This window comes from Aquila chrysaetos, chromosome 16 (genome assembly GCF_900496995.4).
Source record: "Aquila chrysaetos chrysaetos chromosome 16, bAquChr1.4, whole genome shotgun sequence".
NCBI classification, from domain to species: domain Eukaryota; kingdom Metazoa; phylum Chordata; class Aves; order Accipitriformes; family Accipitridae; genus Aquila; species Aquila chrysaetos.
The window spans coordinates 4022630-4037548 of record NC_044019.1 but is presented as its reverse complement, the minus strand read 5'-3'; the positions used below and the strand labels follow the sequence as shown (position 1 = coordinate 4037548).

At 44.2% G+C, this 14919-nt stretch overlaps 3 protein-coding genes across 4 annotated transcripts; 1 reads left to right on the top strand and 2 right to left on the bottom strand.

Moving 5' to 3' along the window:
• Positions 1-808: 808 nt before the first annotated feature.
• Positions 809-4327, bottom strand: TMEM50A (transmembrane protein 50A). The gene is made up of 6 exons (XM_030038331.2): positions 4216-4327; positions 3695-3807; positions 3231-3298; positions 2935-3027; positions 1580-1640; positions 809-1278 (listed from the first exon to the last, which is right to left on the bottom strand). Exons 1-6 carry the CDS (start codon positions 4306-4308, stop codon positions 1233-1235), a joined length of 474 nt encoding a protein of 157 aa, XP_029894191.1. The 5' UTR covers positions 4309-4327; the 3' UTR covers positions 809-1232.
• Positions 4328-5016: 689 nt separating this feature from the next.
• RSRP1 (arginine and serine rich protein 1) lies at positions 5017-10802 on the top strand. Of its 2 annotated transcripts, XM_030038327.2 has the most exons (6): positions 5017-5252; positions 5465-5520; positions 6796-7425; positions 7771-7925; positions 9138-9221; positions 10277-10802. In XM_030038327.2, exons 1-6 carry the CDS (start codon positions 5164-5166, stop codon positions 10460-10462), a joined length of 1200 nt encoding a protein of 399 aa, XP_029894187.1. In that variant the 5' UTR covers positions 5017-5163; the 3' UTR covers positions 10463-10802. The 2 variants fall into 2 exon arrangements, with proteins under 2 accessions (XP_029894187.1, XP_029894188.1); XM_030038328.2 differs by lacking the exon at positions 10277-10802 and having other exon boundaries at positions 8740-9221.
• Positions 10803-11772: 970 nt separating this feature from the next.
• On the bottom strand, positions 11773-14406 carry SYF2 (SYF2 pre-mRNA splicing factor). Its single transcript, XM_030038330.2, has 7 exons — positions 14292-14406; positions 14096-14203; positions 13591-13716; positions 13209-13326; positions 12997-13087; positions 12299-12397; positions 11773-12192 (listed from the first exon to the last, which is right to left on the bottom strand). The coding sequence occupies exons 1-7, from the start codon at positions 14349-14351 to the stop codon at positions 12027-12029; spliced, it is 768 nt and encodes a 255-aa protein (XP_029894190.1). The 5' UTR covers positions 14352-14406; the 3' UTR covers positions 11773-12026.
• Positions 14407-14919: the final 513 nt, after the last annotated feature.

Genomic DNA, 14919 nt, shown 5'->3' with positions numbered 1-14919 from the left:
TGAAGACAAGGCATGAGTTCTTTGATGCTCACTGCGGTAATGCATGCTGACCTCCATTCATTCAGGATTAAACGAAGTAAATCACTACAGTTAAAGAAGTGTGAGACAGGTTTCAAGTAATAAAAAATTACTTGTGGAGGAAGGGACAGTTTTTCTTACTGGAAAAGGTCACAAAATAGCCAGTGATCTGCCGAGTTTATCGGCTGCCTGCATTCAGCCTGGACGCACACTTACGTAGTCACACTATCTCACAGTTAACACACTACCTGTGTAATAGTCTAATCCAGGCTCAACTTGCGTTCTCCACTTTCTTAACTTCCCAGCAACCAACCAAACATAACTTCTGCAACACAAATGGCTGTTTTCTAGCAGGAGTGCTTTTAAAGAATAGTATTTTATTCCCTCCCTTTTTCCCACATCTCTTTTAGCATTGATTTCTTGGGCAACTAGCCTAGGTGAATGCATAGGAAGGGGCAGATACAGGATCAAAATTCTCCCTGGTAGTGACCGTCCCTGGTCTGAGGAGTACTCTTTGCCAAAGAGAGGACTCTGATCTGAAGACTACTCTTCCTTTTTTTTTTACAGTGGTTAGAAAATAGTTGACAGCAGGCTTTGTGGATGAGCTACTTCCATCTAGAGCCACTTCGTCATTTGTACTTGTGCCTCTACAATGTCATCCACAGCAGCTGTAAGTTGTTACTCACCAGAGACTTCCTCATTATTGCCACAGGATAAATTAAATATTTGGGGGGGGGAATCCCAAAGCAGCATAGTTCTATATTATGCAAGAAAAGCCACACACAGCAAGTTTTGAAATTGAAGAAATGGTTATATTGTCCAGATATAGGAAATATTTAATAAATATATGTTAAAAAGTTGTTTTAAAGCATTTAGTAAGTCTTGGACTGTAGATAATGTCATAGAAACAGCTGGTTAAATACATCCATTTTCCACTATACTATTTACTTGTAGCAAACATTTTATCATAAAAGTGACTGCCATTGTTACTCGTAGCAATTTTACGTTTGTCAAAAACATTACAACATTTAAATCAACATACAAGAGTAAAAAAATGAAACAGAATAGAACCAGAATTTTTAGTGCTATGATTTAAGTTTTCCTTATTTTATCTTTAGACACAATTGAAGGTTACTGTTTACAAAATGGTTTTACAAAATTTGGGAGTGTGCAGTTAAAAAACCAGCATGGCCAATGCACTTCCACAGGCATGTTCATTGCCACAAGTCTTCCGTGCGACCGAATTTAAAGACCAGTCCTCTGTTTAAAACAGAATAAAGGGACATGAGTACATAACGGAGCAAATCAAATAACTAGTACTTTAAATACATGATTTCAGGGAGCAAGTTGTAGTATTTGTAAATCCAATTCCTGGTCCTGCAACGAAACCTATGCAGACAGATCCCAGAGATCCACTGCCTTTACCAGCAGTTTATTCACATGTGTCTAGTTACCAAACAGGGTTTAAGGAAAAAAAAACAAAACCAGGTTACAGCAAGTTTCAGTTTTTATCATTAAAAACAAATTAAGACAAAAAATGAACAATGGAAGATAGTCTTACCCAAAAAAGATGAACGCATTCTGGAAGAACACAGCTATTCCTGGGTATACTACTGGTTTTTCTAACACAAGAAAAAAATCTCCATAAATTTTTTTGAAGTCATTTTCAAGCATATCCCATCTCTGACATTTCAGAGACACTGAATTGCACATGTTAACAAAGATAACCAGTTTCATTTAAATAGGAATATCTGGAGTCTATGCACTGTGAAGCAGTGGTAAGGAGCCAAGTTTGACAGAGGGATCCATTACTATGTAGGATTCCCAACAAGATGCAGGAGTGAAGTGACAACAAACTCTTAGTGCTGTTGCTACTACACAACAAATCTGCCTAAGCCAGATTGTTCTCACATACAATTAAGACAGCACTGTGCAGACCCCTGTCTTTCTCTAACAAGATGGTCGCCTCCAATCTCTGTTGCTCAGTGGTGTGATGCAGAACACAAGCATAAGCCTTACCTCACTGGAAATTTAATTCAACAGCTTTTGTGCTCCCTCGCCATCATTCAGCTTTCCAAATAAAAGAAGCCTGTCCTGTTCTATAACCAAAAATGTGCCTCTCAAATGCAATGCTCATGAAGACTGTAATTACTATATGGGACTGCACATCCTGTTTGGAATGCATGTGTGTCTAAATATATATACATATACATTCATATATATCGACACACAAAATGGGAGTGCACATTAGCACTCCTATGCAACTAACGCACCTAGGTTTCCTTGAAAATGCCCTGTGAATTGAGTAAGGCGAAAGCTGACAAGAATGTAAACAAAACTACCAATGTGTCCTGACTACTCTGAAATTCACTTCAGCTCCACATACAAGTAGTATCTTTACATTTACTTAAGTGACCTAACCTCCTTTTGAAGAACAAAGACTAACACACTGCAGTTTTCATGTCTTTCTCAAGACTTGCCTTCACAAAAAGTTACTGTGGTACATGTTAAGGTATGAATTTAAATAGGCAATTCGAATTAATTTCTTCCCTTTTGCTAATTTAGCATATAGGCTTTGGGAGCAATCTGCATGAAGTCATTAATTTTTATTCTGGGAATAAGCGTTCATCCAGGGAATTATTCCCATATAACTGCAGCAGTTTAATTGTATCAGTACAGTTCTCAGTTGAGACCTGTGTTTCTAGTGAGGCTAGTTAGAAGTTTGTGACTTAGAAGTAGATAAAATCCATCCCAATAATAGTAGATAGTATGGAATGGTGGTGCGTAGGGAATCAAAATATTAAAACTGGGCCTGCCTAGAAACTTAACTAAAAATAAGTTCTAAAATTCAATAGTCATTTAAAATACTTTAAATTTTCAAAAATGGATCAGGTCACATTCCATGCTGTATCTTACCTTTAACAACATAGCCTCCAAAAAGGATCCACATGGAAGCAATCAGAGATCCAAAAGCCATCATAAAACCAATGAAGAGCCAGATCCGAGCACCTTGAAAAAGACATAGGGATGTTCTGTGCCTCTGTCCGAGTACAGACACTTGTGACTTTCAGCATGCTTTTGTTTCAGAGCGCCTGTCACACACCAGAGCTATGCACAGATACACAATGTGCACACTGGTACAGCTCTTACAACTCTTCCAAGACTAAGGGCTTCACAGATCTGTCGCTATACAATAGCCTACGCCACCGTACCTGTTTGTCCTAGACAGCCTTCACTGTAACTGTCACCCCGCACTTGTCCATTAGACACGGCATTGATCCTGTACCAGCAAAACAGGATAAAACGGGGTAAACATAGGTAAAGCAAGAAGTAAGCGTTTACAAAACAATAGGAGACACTTCTCAGAAACCTATATAGAAAGGATGATGTTGTGGTTTTTGGTTTGGTTTTTTTTTTAAAAAGAAAGACAAGGCTAAACTTGGAAAGCATTCCTCCAAAGACTAATAAGACTTAGACCTGTACTATATACTTAATTTTTTAAAAATGGTTCCTTACTATAAATATCAACAAATATAAGAAAGATATTAGAGATACTCAGATAGTAACTTGATTTGTTATTCTTAGTTACCTCTCCATTTAATGCTATGTGTTCTTTTATTAATTGCATAAAATAAGTTTTAGGAGTGTGTAGCTCTGATCAAGATGTTACACTTACATTAGGAACGCAATAGTGGCTATAACCCCACAAGCATGGTATGAATGGTTGAAGTCTTCCACTTTAGGGTATTTTACAGCTGCATCTATGATTATCCACCAACCTGTAAAAAACTATTAAAAAAGAAGAAAAAGCACAATACCTTAAAATATGGACGTGAGCCTTTAACAATATATAAGATTACTCTAGAAAACATTAATATACAAAATCATTCTTACAGTCTCCAACCCAGAGTCAACTGATAGCGTAACTAGTTTTGGCATCAACTTAGGAACAAGGTTAAATGCAAAGCCAGAGATTTACCTACTCCCAATAGTTGTTACATCGGTAGATACTGCGAAACATAAGTAGCACGTGGATGCAAGCACCCCAAACAGATTTTGTCGTTAACTCTGCTCCTACATACAAGAACTATGTATCCCTGTTCTTCCTTTTACTTCACATGGCTAATAATTTTTAGCTCATTGACAGCTGACTACATCTAAAAAGCCCAAAAGCAGCGTAAGAGAAGCCATACGTACCAGCACTCCTGCAGCAACAGAAGCGATCGTGTTTCGTTTCTCTCCCCAGTCAACACACTCCGAGCACCTCAAGCTCTCAAGAAAACCTGACATTTTTCAGCGCTCTGAAGAACTGCAGAAGAAAAAGGGACTTTTCTTTCCAAGAGGAAACGCATTGCACATCAGGAGCTGGCATACAGCAATGCGCACCGTGCGAGGCAGCTTAGAACCGCTAAACGCTACCACAGCCGGGGCCCCCTTCCCGAAAGACGACCGAGCAGAGCAGCTGACAGACCCTGGCCACCAGCACCCACCCGGGACGCCGCTGGAGAGCCGACGGCCTACAAACCGAAGACACTGCCGGTCAGCGCACCCAGCCCGCGGAGGCGGGGGCCCCGCCGCCCTCCCGCACCCAAGGCCGGAGACATCCAGCGGGGCTACGGCCATCCGGGAGGGGAGGAGAAGGCTCCGGTCAGGGGTCCCGCCCTACTCGGGGAGCGCTCAGGCCCCGAACCGGCGCCTCACACCGCCTCCCCGCTTACCTGAGGGCGGGGAACGACCGTTGCCCGCCAGCCTCCCCCACCTCGCCACCGACCCCGCCCACACAGCGCATGCGCGGCGCTCAGCCGGCACCCCCCCCCCGCCCTCCGCTAGAGACGGGGCGGCTGCGCGCAGGCGCACTGGGTTGTAGGCGAATCCCAAACGGATCCTACTGCGCATAGGCTGCAGTACTGGCGGCGGGGGCGTGATGGCGGGCAGTGCGCATGCGCGGGGAAGGAAGGCCCGCGCCTTCTGCGCCTGCGCCCTGGTTCCCTGTTGCGTAAGGGGAGGGGAGGGTTCTGGAAGGTTCTCGGCTTCCCTCAGTCGCTGCTGGGCGGCGGGAGCGGGCGGCAGCTGTTGTGAGGGCTGAGTCCTGCCGGGGGTTGTGTGGCGGTTTGTTTCCTGGGTGGAGGAGCCTAGCCGGTCGCTATGGGGGTGACTCATGAAGCGGGGTTATCTCCTCAGGCGTCGCCGCTGGAGCAGGATCCGTGTGGGGGAAGCCCGGCTGGCTGGAGCCGGTGAGTTGGTGGGGAACGGCGGGGGGGGCCCGGGACAACAGCTCCTGGGAGCCCTGGGGTGGGGGAGAGGGGGGGTGTGCTCGCAAAAAGTGGTTCTTGGGGTCGGGGGGAGGCCGTTACTCGTCTTTGTGTCTGAATGCGTTGGGGGGCCACTGCTGCGGGCTGATGGCAGGGTGGGGGACACCCGTTATTCACGTTTCTCTTCCTTACAGAAGCGCCCTGGTGTCTCACGGGAACCAGCACCGGGGGTGTCCGGCGGCTCCCAGCGGTAAGTGTCCGTGAACAGCCTCTGACGTGAAATGCCGTCCCTGCAAACTCGGCCCGCTAAGGGGTCAGTGCCCGACTACGGCTTGCTGGGTGGAGGTCGGTGCCGTGGGGATACATGAGGCACCTTGTTGGAAACAGTGATGTCTAGGTAGCTTAGCGATGGGAGCTGGGGGCGGTGTTGGAGGAGACCAGAATTAATCAGTTGTTTTTTCTTAGCTGTGCCCTGTATAGTGCTTGTGACCTTGGCCTTTGTTTAGAGGTGAAGTAGACAAACCTCGGCTTTAGCAGTAGCAAGGGGAATGCTTCTTCCAAACTCGTGTAGACCTTAGTACCCTTGATTGGTTTCAGTAGGGTTTTAAGGTCTATTTGGTAACTTTGGTTTACAACGACCACTGCATAGCAATTTTGTGATAAAGCAAGCTTCCTTAAACTGTTAAGTGGTGATGTAACTCAGGGTTTAAGTACTGGTGATAAGATAGTTACACCCTAGAATACAGTAACCTTTGTAGATATAAAATGGCTGCCACTAGAGGGACAGCCATTTTAATTATTAATATATAGACTTAACAAGTGTTCTGTCCTTTACAGGTCACATCCAGTGAATCATTAGCTGTATTTTTCACTAGTTATGTAGAATGTTTTTAATAGCAGCTTGCTATATATGCTGCTGGGATGTGTGGAGCTTTGTGCAGATAGTCTTGTAAAATGATATGGTTAAGATCTTGAAGTGGCTGCTTTGTACCTTGAAGGTTTTTTTTTTCTTTCCCCTGTTGGACGACAACAGTAAAACTTACTTACCATAGAACTGAAGAAGAAAACTTCAGTTCGTACTGATCTGGAAGGCAAATGGTTATTTTGCGTTGTAGATGTGATAGGCTGCATTAAGAATAGATTAAAGATAACATGCCTTGAAAATTGTGTTTGGAGAAAAAAAGGTATTAACTCGTATCCTTTTCACAGAAGGTTTGTGCTTACCTAGCAAACGAAGGGCAACGAACTTTAAACCCACACAAACAAACTTCTCTTCGAAATTCCACACAGAACTACTCACAGTTTAAACTGAAGCCTTTTTTTATTTTATATAGAAGGCTGACTACAGGAGAGGAAATGATGAAACTTAAAATTGTCATGTGCAAAACATGCTGATAAACTGGATGAGCATTGTTGGTGTGTTTAGTTATCCTTGAACTTTTTGCCTGTGTGTCATGTTTGTTGTTGCTGTATAAATGACTTGATGCATGTAAATGATTAGCTTCCCCCTCCCCACCCACAACAGGAACAGAGACCGGGTATTGCAGAACAACAATAAAAACGGAACCAGCTTCTGAAAGTACCTGCATGGAGAAAATGGTGGTTAGGAAAACTGAAGATATGACAGGCTTCATGGATGACTTAACCCTCAGCTCACCGAAGAAAAGAGAGTCGTCTTTGAGATCCAAGCGAAGTTGTGATAGGTCATCAACAAGATCATCTAGCAGATCCTCTTGCAGTTCACAGTCCAGTTCAAGTAGTTCCTCTTCAGCTTCCTCCAGGAGTTGGAGCCGGTCCAGATCAAGATCAAGGTCATGGGCTAGAAGAAATGGTTCCCAAAGGTATAGAAGATACTCCCGTTCGTATTCCAGAAGCCGGTCAAGATCACGTGGCTACATGAGATACCGAGGAAGGTACCATGCGAGACACTACAGGAGGTACCACCGCTCTCCTCCAAGGTATAGATCACGCAGTAGGTCATGGTCTCGTGGAAGATCATATTACAGAAGGTCCTATTCGAGAAGCAGATCACGTTCAAGAGGCCGAAGATTTTATGGATTTGGGCGAACAATATATCCCGAGGCTTACAGGAGCTGGAGAAGCAGGTCACGAACAAGATCTCGGAGTAGGTCACCTCTCCATTTGAGTGAAAAAGGTACTTTTTTTTTTTTTTTTGAGACTTCCATTGTGTGAAAACCTCAAAACATACAATTTATATTTTAACAGTCAAATTCTCATCTATATACTTGCTTTATAGAGCATAAGTGATAATGGCTATGTGGAAGAAAATATCTGTGTGGTTATAAAACTGTATTTAAAAAAATAGTTCAGAGCATATTCTTTGCAACTGAAGCTAAATCTCCTAAGTTCTGATGAATTTTCATCACAGTTGATGCTCACATAGGTGCACTGATAGTCAACCTGCAGTTTTTAGGCTTGTATGAGTAGGTACATGTTGATTTAAACATAAGAGAATGACACTTTTTTTTTCCTCTTGTAGACAAGAGGGAACTCCTGGAAATTGCGAAAGCTAATGCTGCAAAAGCTCTGGGAACAGATAACATAGTCTTGCCAGCAAGCTTGAAGATCCTTACTCCTTCCAAAGAGATAAAAAATGAAAAACAAGAGCATGAAGGTCCTGGAGAGTCAGCTGAGGTAAGTATGAACTGGAGTATTCTCAATGAAAAGGTAAACACTTTTAAAAACTTGTCATCTGCATAGATGTGTTACACTTTTTGACTGTGGACTTTGTGATGATGAATTCAAACCCTTGAAGAAAAAGTTGAGATTTACCAGAATGCTAAAAACGACTCTGGAAACCACTGTAGACTTTGCGTTAAGCTGAAAGTAGTATGGACTCTTAAGAGGTGGTTGATCCACCGAGTACATGCAGGCTTTCCAGTTGTGATAGGTTGGGAAGGAGAGGTGAATGTAGCTTGTTCTTTTGAGTTGTTCTTCTAGTAAGATATTGCCCATTAATTGGACTAGTTTATGTGTTCCTGACCTAAAGCAAGGAGTCTCCTTACCAAACCTAGTGAATAGTGTGGGGTTTTTTTAAAGGTTAAATCTTTCTACCCTTTTTAACTGTTGAAAGCTTTTCATGTGCAACAAACTGTTTCCCAGAAATTACATACCCAAGCACACAATGCATTTTACATACTTTATTTCTGTCTTATAGAAATCATGACTATGGTTCCAGACATGATGAAGAAAATCTGTTGGTAATTAAGGGACTTGTGGGCTGTAGCTGCTGTGAATTTAAGGGAGGGAGAAACTTGAGCAGCTTAAACTGAATTTGAATTTTAGTTTGGCTCTGTTGTTATGGTGTGTTAACCTGATTCATGGTAAATACAAAACTGCAATAACTGTTACATTGATCAGACTGCTATTTCAAATGGAAGTAAATTTACTAAGGGTTTTAGACAAATGGTACAGGCATCCCTTTCATAATATATGCAATATATTCCAGATGTTGAGAGAGTACAGAAGAAGAGGCCTGCATCACTTGCAGATAAGTTTATTGTCATTATCCAAAGCTCTGCAGGAGGGATATGCAGAACTCAATGCAACTTGCTCTACTTCTACACTTCATTGTATGGCAGTCCATGCTTTGAATCCTTTTTAAAACTGTAACTGGGGCATGGATATCAGGTCACATGTGAATTGGCACAATGACATTGGTAAAAATACTGAATGCTTTTCGAATTGAGTTCAACGTTGATCTGTTTGCATATTTAGTAGCTTACAGCTACTTTTGATGTAAATGCCTGAAACAACTCTACCAGAAAGTTCATACTATCTAGTAACTGCCTTAACTTGCGCAGAATAATGTATCTTCCCACTTAAGCTGTGTGTGCTCTTCTCTAGCAACCCAGAAGACTAGCAGAAGACATGACCAAGAGTGGAATGGAGAGAGCAACCATACAGAGAAGCATTTCTTTCAGTCCTAACGTAAGTGTGATTTCCCAAGATGGAATTCCAGTACTTCATCCCTCCTGTGTATCATGGTTTAACCCCAGCTGGCAACATAAGCACCAGGCAGCTGCTTGCTCACTCCCCCCACCCAGTGGGATGGGGGAGAGGATTGGGGAAAAAAAAACCCCAACAACTTGTGGGTTGAGATAAAGATGGTTTACTAGGACAGAAAAGGAAGAAAATAATAATAAAATGACAATAATAAAAGGATTGGAATATACAAAACAAGTGATGCACAATGCAATTGCTCACCACTTGCAGACCAGTGCCCAGTCGGTTTCCTAGCAGTGATCCACCCCTCCTGGCCAATTCCGCCCAGTTTATATGTTGTGCATGACGTCACATGGTATGGAATACCCCTTTGGCTAGTTTGGGTCAGCTGTCCTGGCTGTGTCTCCTCCCAGCTCCTTGTGCCCCTCCAGCCTTCTTGCTGGCTGGGTGTGAGAAGTGGAAAAATCCTTGACTTAGTTGTTGCTATGTAGTGTTTATACTAAAACATCAGTGTATTACCAACATTCTTCGCATACTAAATCCAAAACATAACACTATACTAGAAGCTACTAGAAAGAAAATTAACTCTATCTCAGCCAAAACCAGGACACGGTGTTAGGCTTTCCCCAGCATTGGTTGCCAGATTGAAGATCTTTATTGATAGTAACAAGTTGAATTTCATGGTTTGATAATTACCTTCCTGGAGATCAGCCCTTTAACAGTAGAGCACTGTGAACACGCTACAGTAATGTGTTTAAAATAGATGTTTACCTTTCAGTGCTCAATGTTGAATGCCTATACTGTACTATAGGCTCAAAAGTGTATGCCAGAACTGGTTTACACCAGAACTTATTTCAAATTAAATGTTTGGATGTGTTTTAATAATGCAGAACTAATGAAAAAGCAGCTTCCCTGAATCCTGTCTCAATTAAGTGTATGAAAACATTTGTCTTACCAGTACAGATAGACCCCTTGATGTTGACAGCTCTTAGTACATTCCTTCTCATTATAGTGTTTCTAAAGGTAATTTCTTTTTCCAGAATACAATGGCAAAACCAGTACTACAGAAGCCAGCAAGCCATGTTGTTAAAGAACCGACAGTTTCTCCAGGAAGAGAAGATGACAGAAAGGGAAGTCCCTATGGGCAATGGGTTCCTGTCAAGAAGGAGGAGAAGAAAACTTTTTTAAACTTCTCACCTAAAAGTGCACCGTTCCGGGCACGCTAGCGTATTTTTGTCACTGTTTCTGACTGCTGCATTATGCATACTTCAGTAGTGAGATCTGAAATTTTCTGATAAGGTTGAAGACTTGTTCATACTGAGTATTTATTCTGAGATCTTAATTTTGGAATCTTAGGTTTCTCTTTCAGATCTAGAGCACAGTGATCCAGAAGCCACAGATGGGAATCTTGTGTATATTTGTAAATATTTTGTATTGCTTTAATGGACTAGAACTTACAGGTGGGTAACTTTTTCTAAACAATAGTTCAGTAGCTGTTATTTTGAACACTTGATTTACATTGTGTAACTGTTTACTTAAGTAAATAAACTTTAGTTTTGCACTGGCTTCTCAATGTGTCAAGTATTAGACCTGTGTTGACTGTGTCCTTTAAGTGGTTATTTCCAGGTTTAGCTTTCTGTTACTCTACTGTTATCACAAAGTGCAACAGAAGGTAATTTTTTACATCATACACTAGAATCGTTCCTGTCCAGGCTGTGCGTAGTTTAGGGCCTCCAGCCTCATTTCCCCAGATACCCCTCTGCAAGTGGAAAGCTTGTGTTGGATGTATACCTGACTGCCATGTGTGAAGCTGTCACCATTCTATGTAACTGTTGAAAGCATTGCACCTGAGCAGCTGTCACTTCTGCTGACTTCTAATGCTCAACTTGAGTCAGTGCTGGCTTGTGTTTTGATTTCGGTTGCTTTAAAAACAGCCTTTAAAAGCTCCCTGTGTAAGGTAGTAAGCAACTGGTGAAGGTAGTGGAGGAGGCTGTAGCTGTTCAGAGTGCCACCATTTAGTGGTACAGTGCACTTGGTGCTGTGGCTCACAGACCTCCATCTAGTCTCTGAAGAGAAGCATGCAAGTCAACAGGCTGTTGCATGGTTTTGGGGCAATCAGTTAAACTCTTTTTTTTGTAAAAATCAATGGTTAGTAAAATAAACTGACTTTAACTCCTCCAGTCTGGAAGCTTCTTTAAGAAACTGTTTAAATTGGTAAGACAAGGCTAGCAGATGTACTAAGGATTGTGTGTTTTGTGGCAACAAAAGTTAACGCTTGAGAGAGTCCCTGTTCCTTGCCCTGTGGGTGAGGAGGACAGGCATTGCTGCCTGGGTAGGGGACAGCTGTGCTGTGCAGGTGCTGCCCATGGAAAAACTCCAAACTTGGGCACATGACAGGCAGCTGAGGGTAGCTGCTTTTTCACAGAAAGGTCACACATGTTCCTTGAGTGTTCTTTTGCCTTCTTCCTAAACAAGTGTTTTCAGGGACTTTACCAGTCTCCAGCTACTGAAGAATGAAGACAAGCTTTATTCTAAATCAAGTGATAAGAGTTTGTGTTTATTTAGAACATGAAATTGCACAAGCTGGTTACTTCTGTAAGTAAAAGCCATGTACAGCTGAACGTTTTATGCAAGCTATTACATTAAATATACTATTGATTTTACAAGTTAGCTAATGAGGTCTACAAAGTGGGGTTTTTTGATACAACTTGAAAGTGCCTGCAAAATCTCTATACCAAAGTTTAATAGACGCAGTAGGGCTGTCGTACGTGCTTTGTGGGAGATGACAGTTCAGACAGCTGTTCCTCTCTCCAAGTTCTGTTTAATCTCAGCCGTGTACTTCCCGTAGAACCTCTCTGCCTTCTTATTGAACTTGGCGTTTCTCTCGTTGATGTAGTCGATGTCTGCATCGTCATTGTAAGGACGTCGTCGACTGTATTTTTCACGTTTTTCAATTCTGTAAGACAAGCAGCAGTGTTTGAAGACCTGTGGGTGAATCCTGTGGATTTGATTACACAAAGCTTCCTTATGTCACACACTTCTTTATCTTCGTATTTACTTACTGTTTTTCAAGATCTGCAACCATTCTATCAACCCCTTCCTTAGATGGCACGTGAGTTCCGTGGAGAAGACTGTCGGATGTGGGATAAAGCGCTTCACCACTGGACAAGAGTAACAGATGGGCAGCATTTTACACAACTGTATTGATTACTTTGAGATTTCACTGCTGCTTTGATTTTTAATGTAAGATTTCACGGCACTGAACTGTGGGAGCCCAAGATTCAGATGAGAACATGTTGATATTGACAAGCTCTCTTAATGATTTTGAGAGATGCTAGCACACGCCTACAAGAGATACAGAAACCCACTGAAATTCTAAATCTGTCTAAATGCAAACTTGGCAAGTTCTCATCTGTCGGTCAGTCTGTTCTTAAACCGTGCCAGGCTGCTTAAAAAAACCCAAAACCTACTCCAAGAAACAAGAGTCATCAACTCATGCATTTAAATACAATTTAATTGACAAAATACTTCTTCAAACTCAGTTTGAAGAAAGGAACCTCATCAATTACCCCAGTTACCTACCGAAGCAGGGATTGCGGAGTAGATTATCAGGCCATGCATTTTAAGATCATGTTAAAAGGTTAATTAAAATTACAGTGCATATGGGAACATGCATGCACTGTAAGGATTAAGTCTTCAGTGTTTGCTAATAATTTAGAAATACCACAGACAGTATCAGATGACTGAAATCAAAACTTACTACTGCTCTTTCAGCTTCTCGTACTGCTCCAGGTCAGGTTTGATCTGCCGGGTTAACCTCTGGTACTGGCGCAGCTGAGCGGCCGCGTAATCTTGGGAAGAAAATGAATTGGCGTCGAGGTGAAGGTTTTTATTTCATGGTTCAGTTTGCAGGTGAAATACTAACAAAGGTTTTCATTAGGAACACAGACAATTACGTAGTTAGGCCAATACCTGAAAATCCTAGATCTGGATTTTTCCTCTTCTTTTTCCTTTCCCATCTCTCGGCATCCTCGGCACTGATCTCTAGCAGCTTAACTCGCTCATAGTCTTCTCCTCTGGCTGCACATTCCTAACGCAGCACAAAGAACGCTTCACTTTTAACAACAAGACAGTGGCCAAGCGTCAAACCCAGAACTACCTAGATCAGTCCAGCCAACCTCTAGTGCAGAACAGTAATTTAGATAATCAGGAGTCTAATTAGAAGATGGATTTTGTGGGGGTAATGTCTGCATAAGCTCCCAAGACTGGCCACCACGAGAGGGGGCTCAGCATCGCTACAGGCGCTTGGACTGAGGCTCAGCAGGGTCATGGGGAGCTGTAATTTTGCATTTACCTTCTTCTTTTCCTCCACCTTCAGCTCCCACTCCAGCCGAGCTTTTTTGGCTTCCCAGTTCGCTGGCAATTTAAGCCTTTTATCTTCTTCCACCACTTCTTGGTGATTCAGCTTGCGAGCCTCGTTCTAGGAATGAACCGGTTTGTTATGCACGGCAATGCTCAATCGCAGAAATGAGAAAAACGGAACCCCCGAGGATTGCAGGAGCCTGTCCCCGAGCGGGGCCAGGCCGCCAGTCACTGATTGTGCCACGTAAAACGCTGCTTTTTGGCAAAGGGCTAAAGAAACCGTCACCCACGCGTACCGGAATGAGATAGGCCGGGGAACCCCCGATGCGATGGCAGCACCGAACCGGCGGCACAACCTCCCCGGGACCACCGGGCCGCCGCCGGCCTGCGTCCGAGCTGGACCGGGCAACCCCCACCGACCCTTCCGCTTCGTTTTCCCCGCGTATCAGCGGCACCGTTGAGCAAGAACCGGTCCCGCTCCGGCCGCCGCCGCGTACCCGTTTCATGTGGAGCTCGCGGAACTTGCGCAGCCGCTCCTCCCGCTTCTGCGCTGCCGCCGCCGCCGCCGTGCCAGGCCTCGCCTCGTCCTCCGAGCCCGACGAGCCCTGAAACAACCCACACTCAGCTACCGGCACCGGGAAGGAGTCGAAAACCCCCTTCCCTTTCCTGTCACCACCGCCGCCGACGCCTCACCCCGCCATCGGGATCGGGAACCCCCAAACCGCCCAACGCCGACACCTCCGCCGCCGCCATCGCGAACGATAAACGCTTCCGCTTCCGGCCTCGCCCGCTTCCTGCCGGAGAGCTACCGCGAGCGCCCCCCAGCGGGCGGGAGGTACAGCCGCCCCTTTCCCGCTGCCATCCCTCACCTCCTGAGGCGGCGGCGGCGGCGGCGGGGCCCGGGGCTCCCCCACAGCCCAGGCCTCCCCCGCCGCCACTAAACCGGCCCTCGGTTCTCCTCCCCTCGACGCCTACGGGGCTTTCCCCCCCCACACCACCACGCCTGGAGCTGGAGAGGGTTCCAGCTTTGCTCCCCGCCAACACCTGGTAGCTGGGTTTGCTGCGATGGCCTCCTGGTCGTCTTCTCCCCTTTCTGCTGCCTGATTTAAAAGGAGCCCGGGGTCGTAAGGGGCTGTTGGAAGATGACCCCGGCCTTGCCGGCACCCCAGAGTCAGCATTCTGAGTGGTTTGGGCTTTACGGGCTTAATTTCTGTATGCCGAGGAGACGAAAAGCGGTGACTCTCCTTTTTTTTATCTTTGGAGGCAGATTTAAAGCCTTGTCAGTGCATCTCGCAGCCGTCTGGAAAGCAATCTTTAAATT

Excerpts from the sequence above, each read along its gene's own strand:
- TMEM50A (XM_030038331.2), bottom strand. The coding sequence starts at position 4,308 with ATGTCAGGTTTTCTTGAGAGCTTGAGGTGCTCGGAGTGTGTTGACTGG. Across the intron at positions 3,028-3,230 it reads AGGCTGTCTAGGACAAACAG|GTGCTCGGATCTGGCTCTTC; the intron begins GTACGGTGGCGT and ends GTCTTTTTCAAG. Across the intron at positions 1,641-2,934 it reads TGGAGGCTATGTTGTTAAAG|AAAAACCAGTAGTATACCCA; the intron begins GTAAGATACAGC and ends TTCTTGTGTTAG.
- RSRP1 (XM_030038327.2), top strand. The coding sequence starts at position 5,164 with ATGGGGGTGACTCATGAAGCGGGGTTATCTCCTCAGGCGTCGCCGCTG. Across the intron at positions 5,253-5,464 it reads AGCCCGGCTGGCTGGAGCCG|AAGCGCCCTGGTGTCTCACG; the intron begins GTGAGTTGGTGG and ends TCTTCCTTACAG. Across the intron at positions 9,222-10,276 it reads GCATTTCTTTCAGTCCTAAC|AATACAATGGCAAAACCAGT; the intron begins GTAAGTGTGATT and ends TTCTTTTTCCAG.
- SYF2 (XM_030038330.2), bottom strand. The coding sequence starts at position 14,351 with ATGGCGGCGGCGGAGGTGTCGGCGTTGGGCGGTTTGGGGGTTCCCGAT. Across the intron at positions 13,327-13,590 it reads AGGTGGAGGAAAAGAAGAAG|GAATGTGCAGCCAGAGGAGA; the intron begins GTAAATGCAAAA and ends GTGCTGCGTTAG. Across the intron at positions 13,088-13,208 it reads TCCAGATCTAGGATTTTCAG|ATTACGCGGCCGCTCAGCTG; the intron begins GTATTGGCCTAA and ends TTTCTTCCCAAG.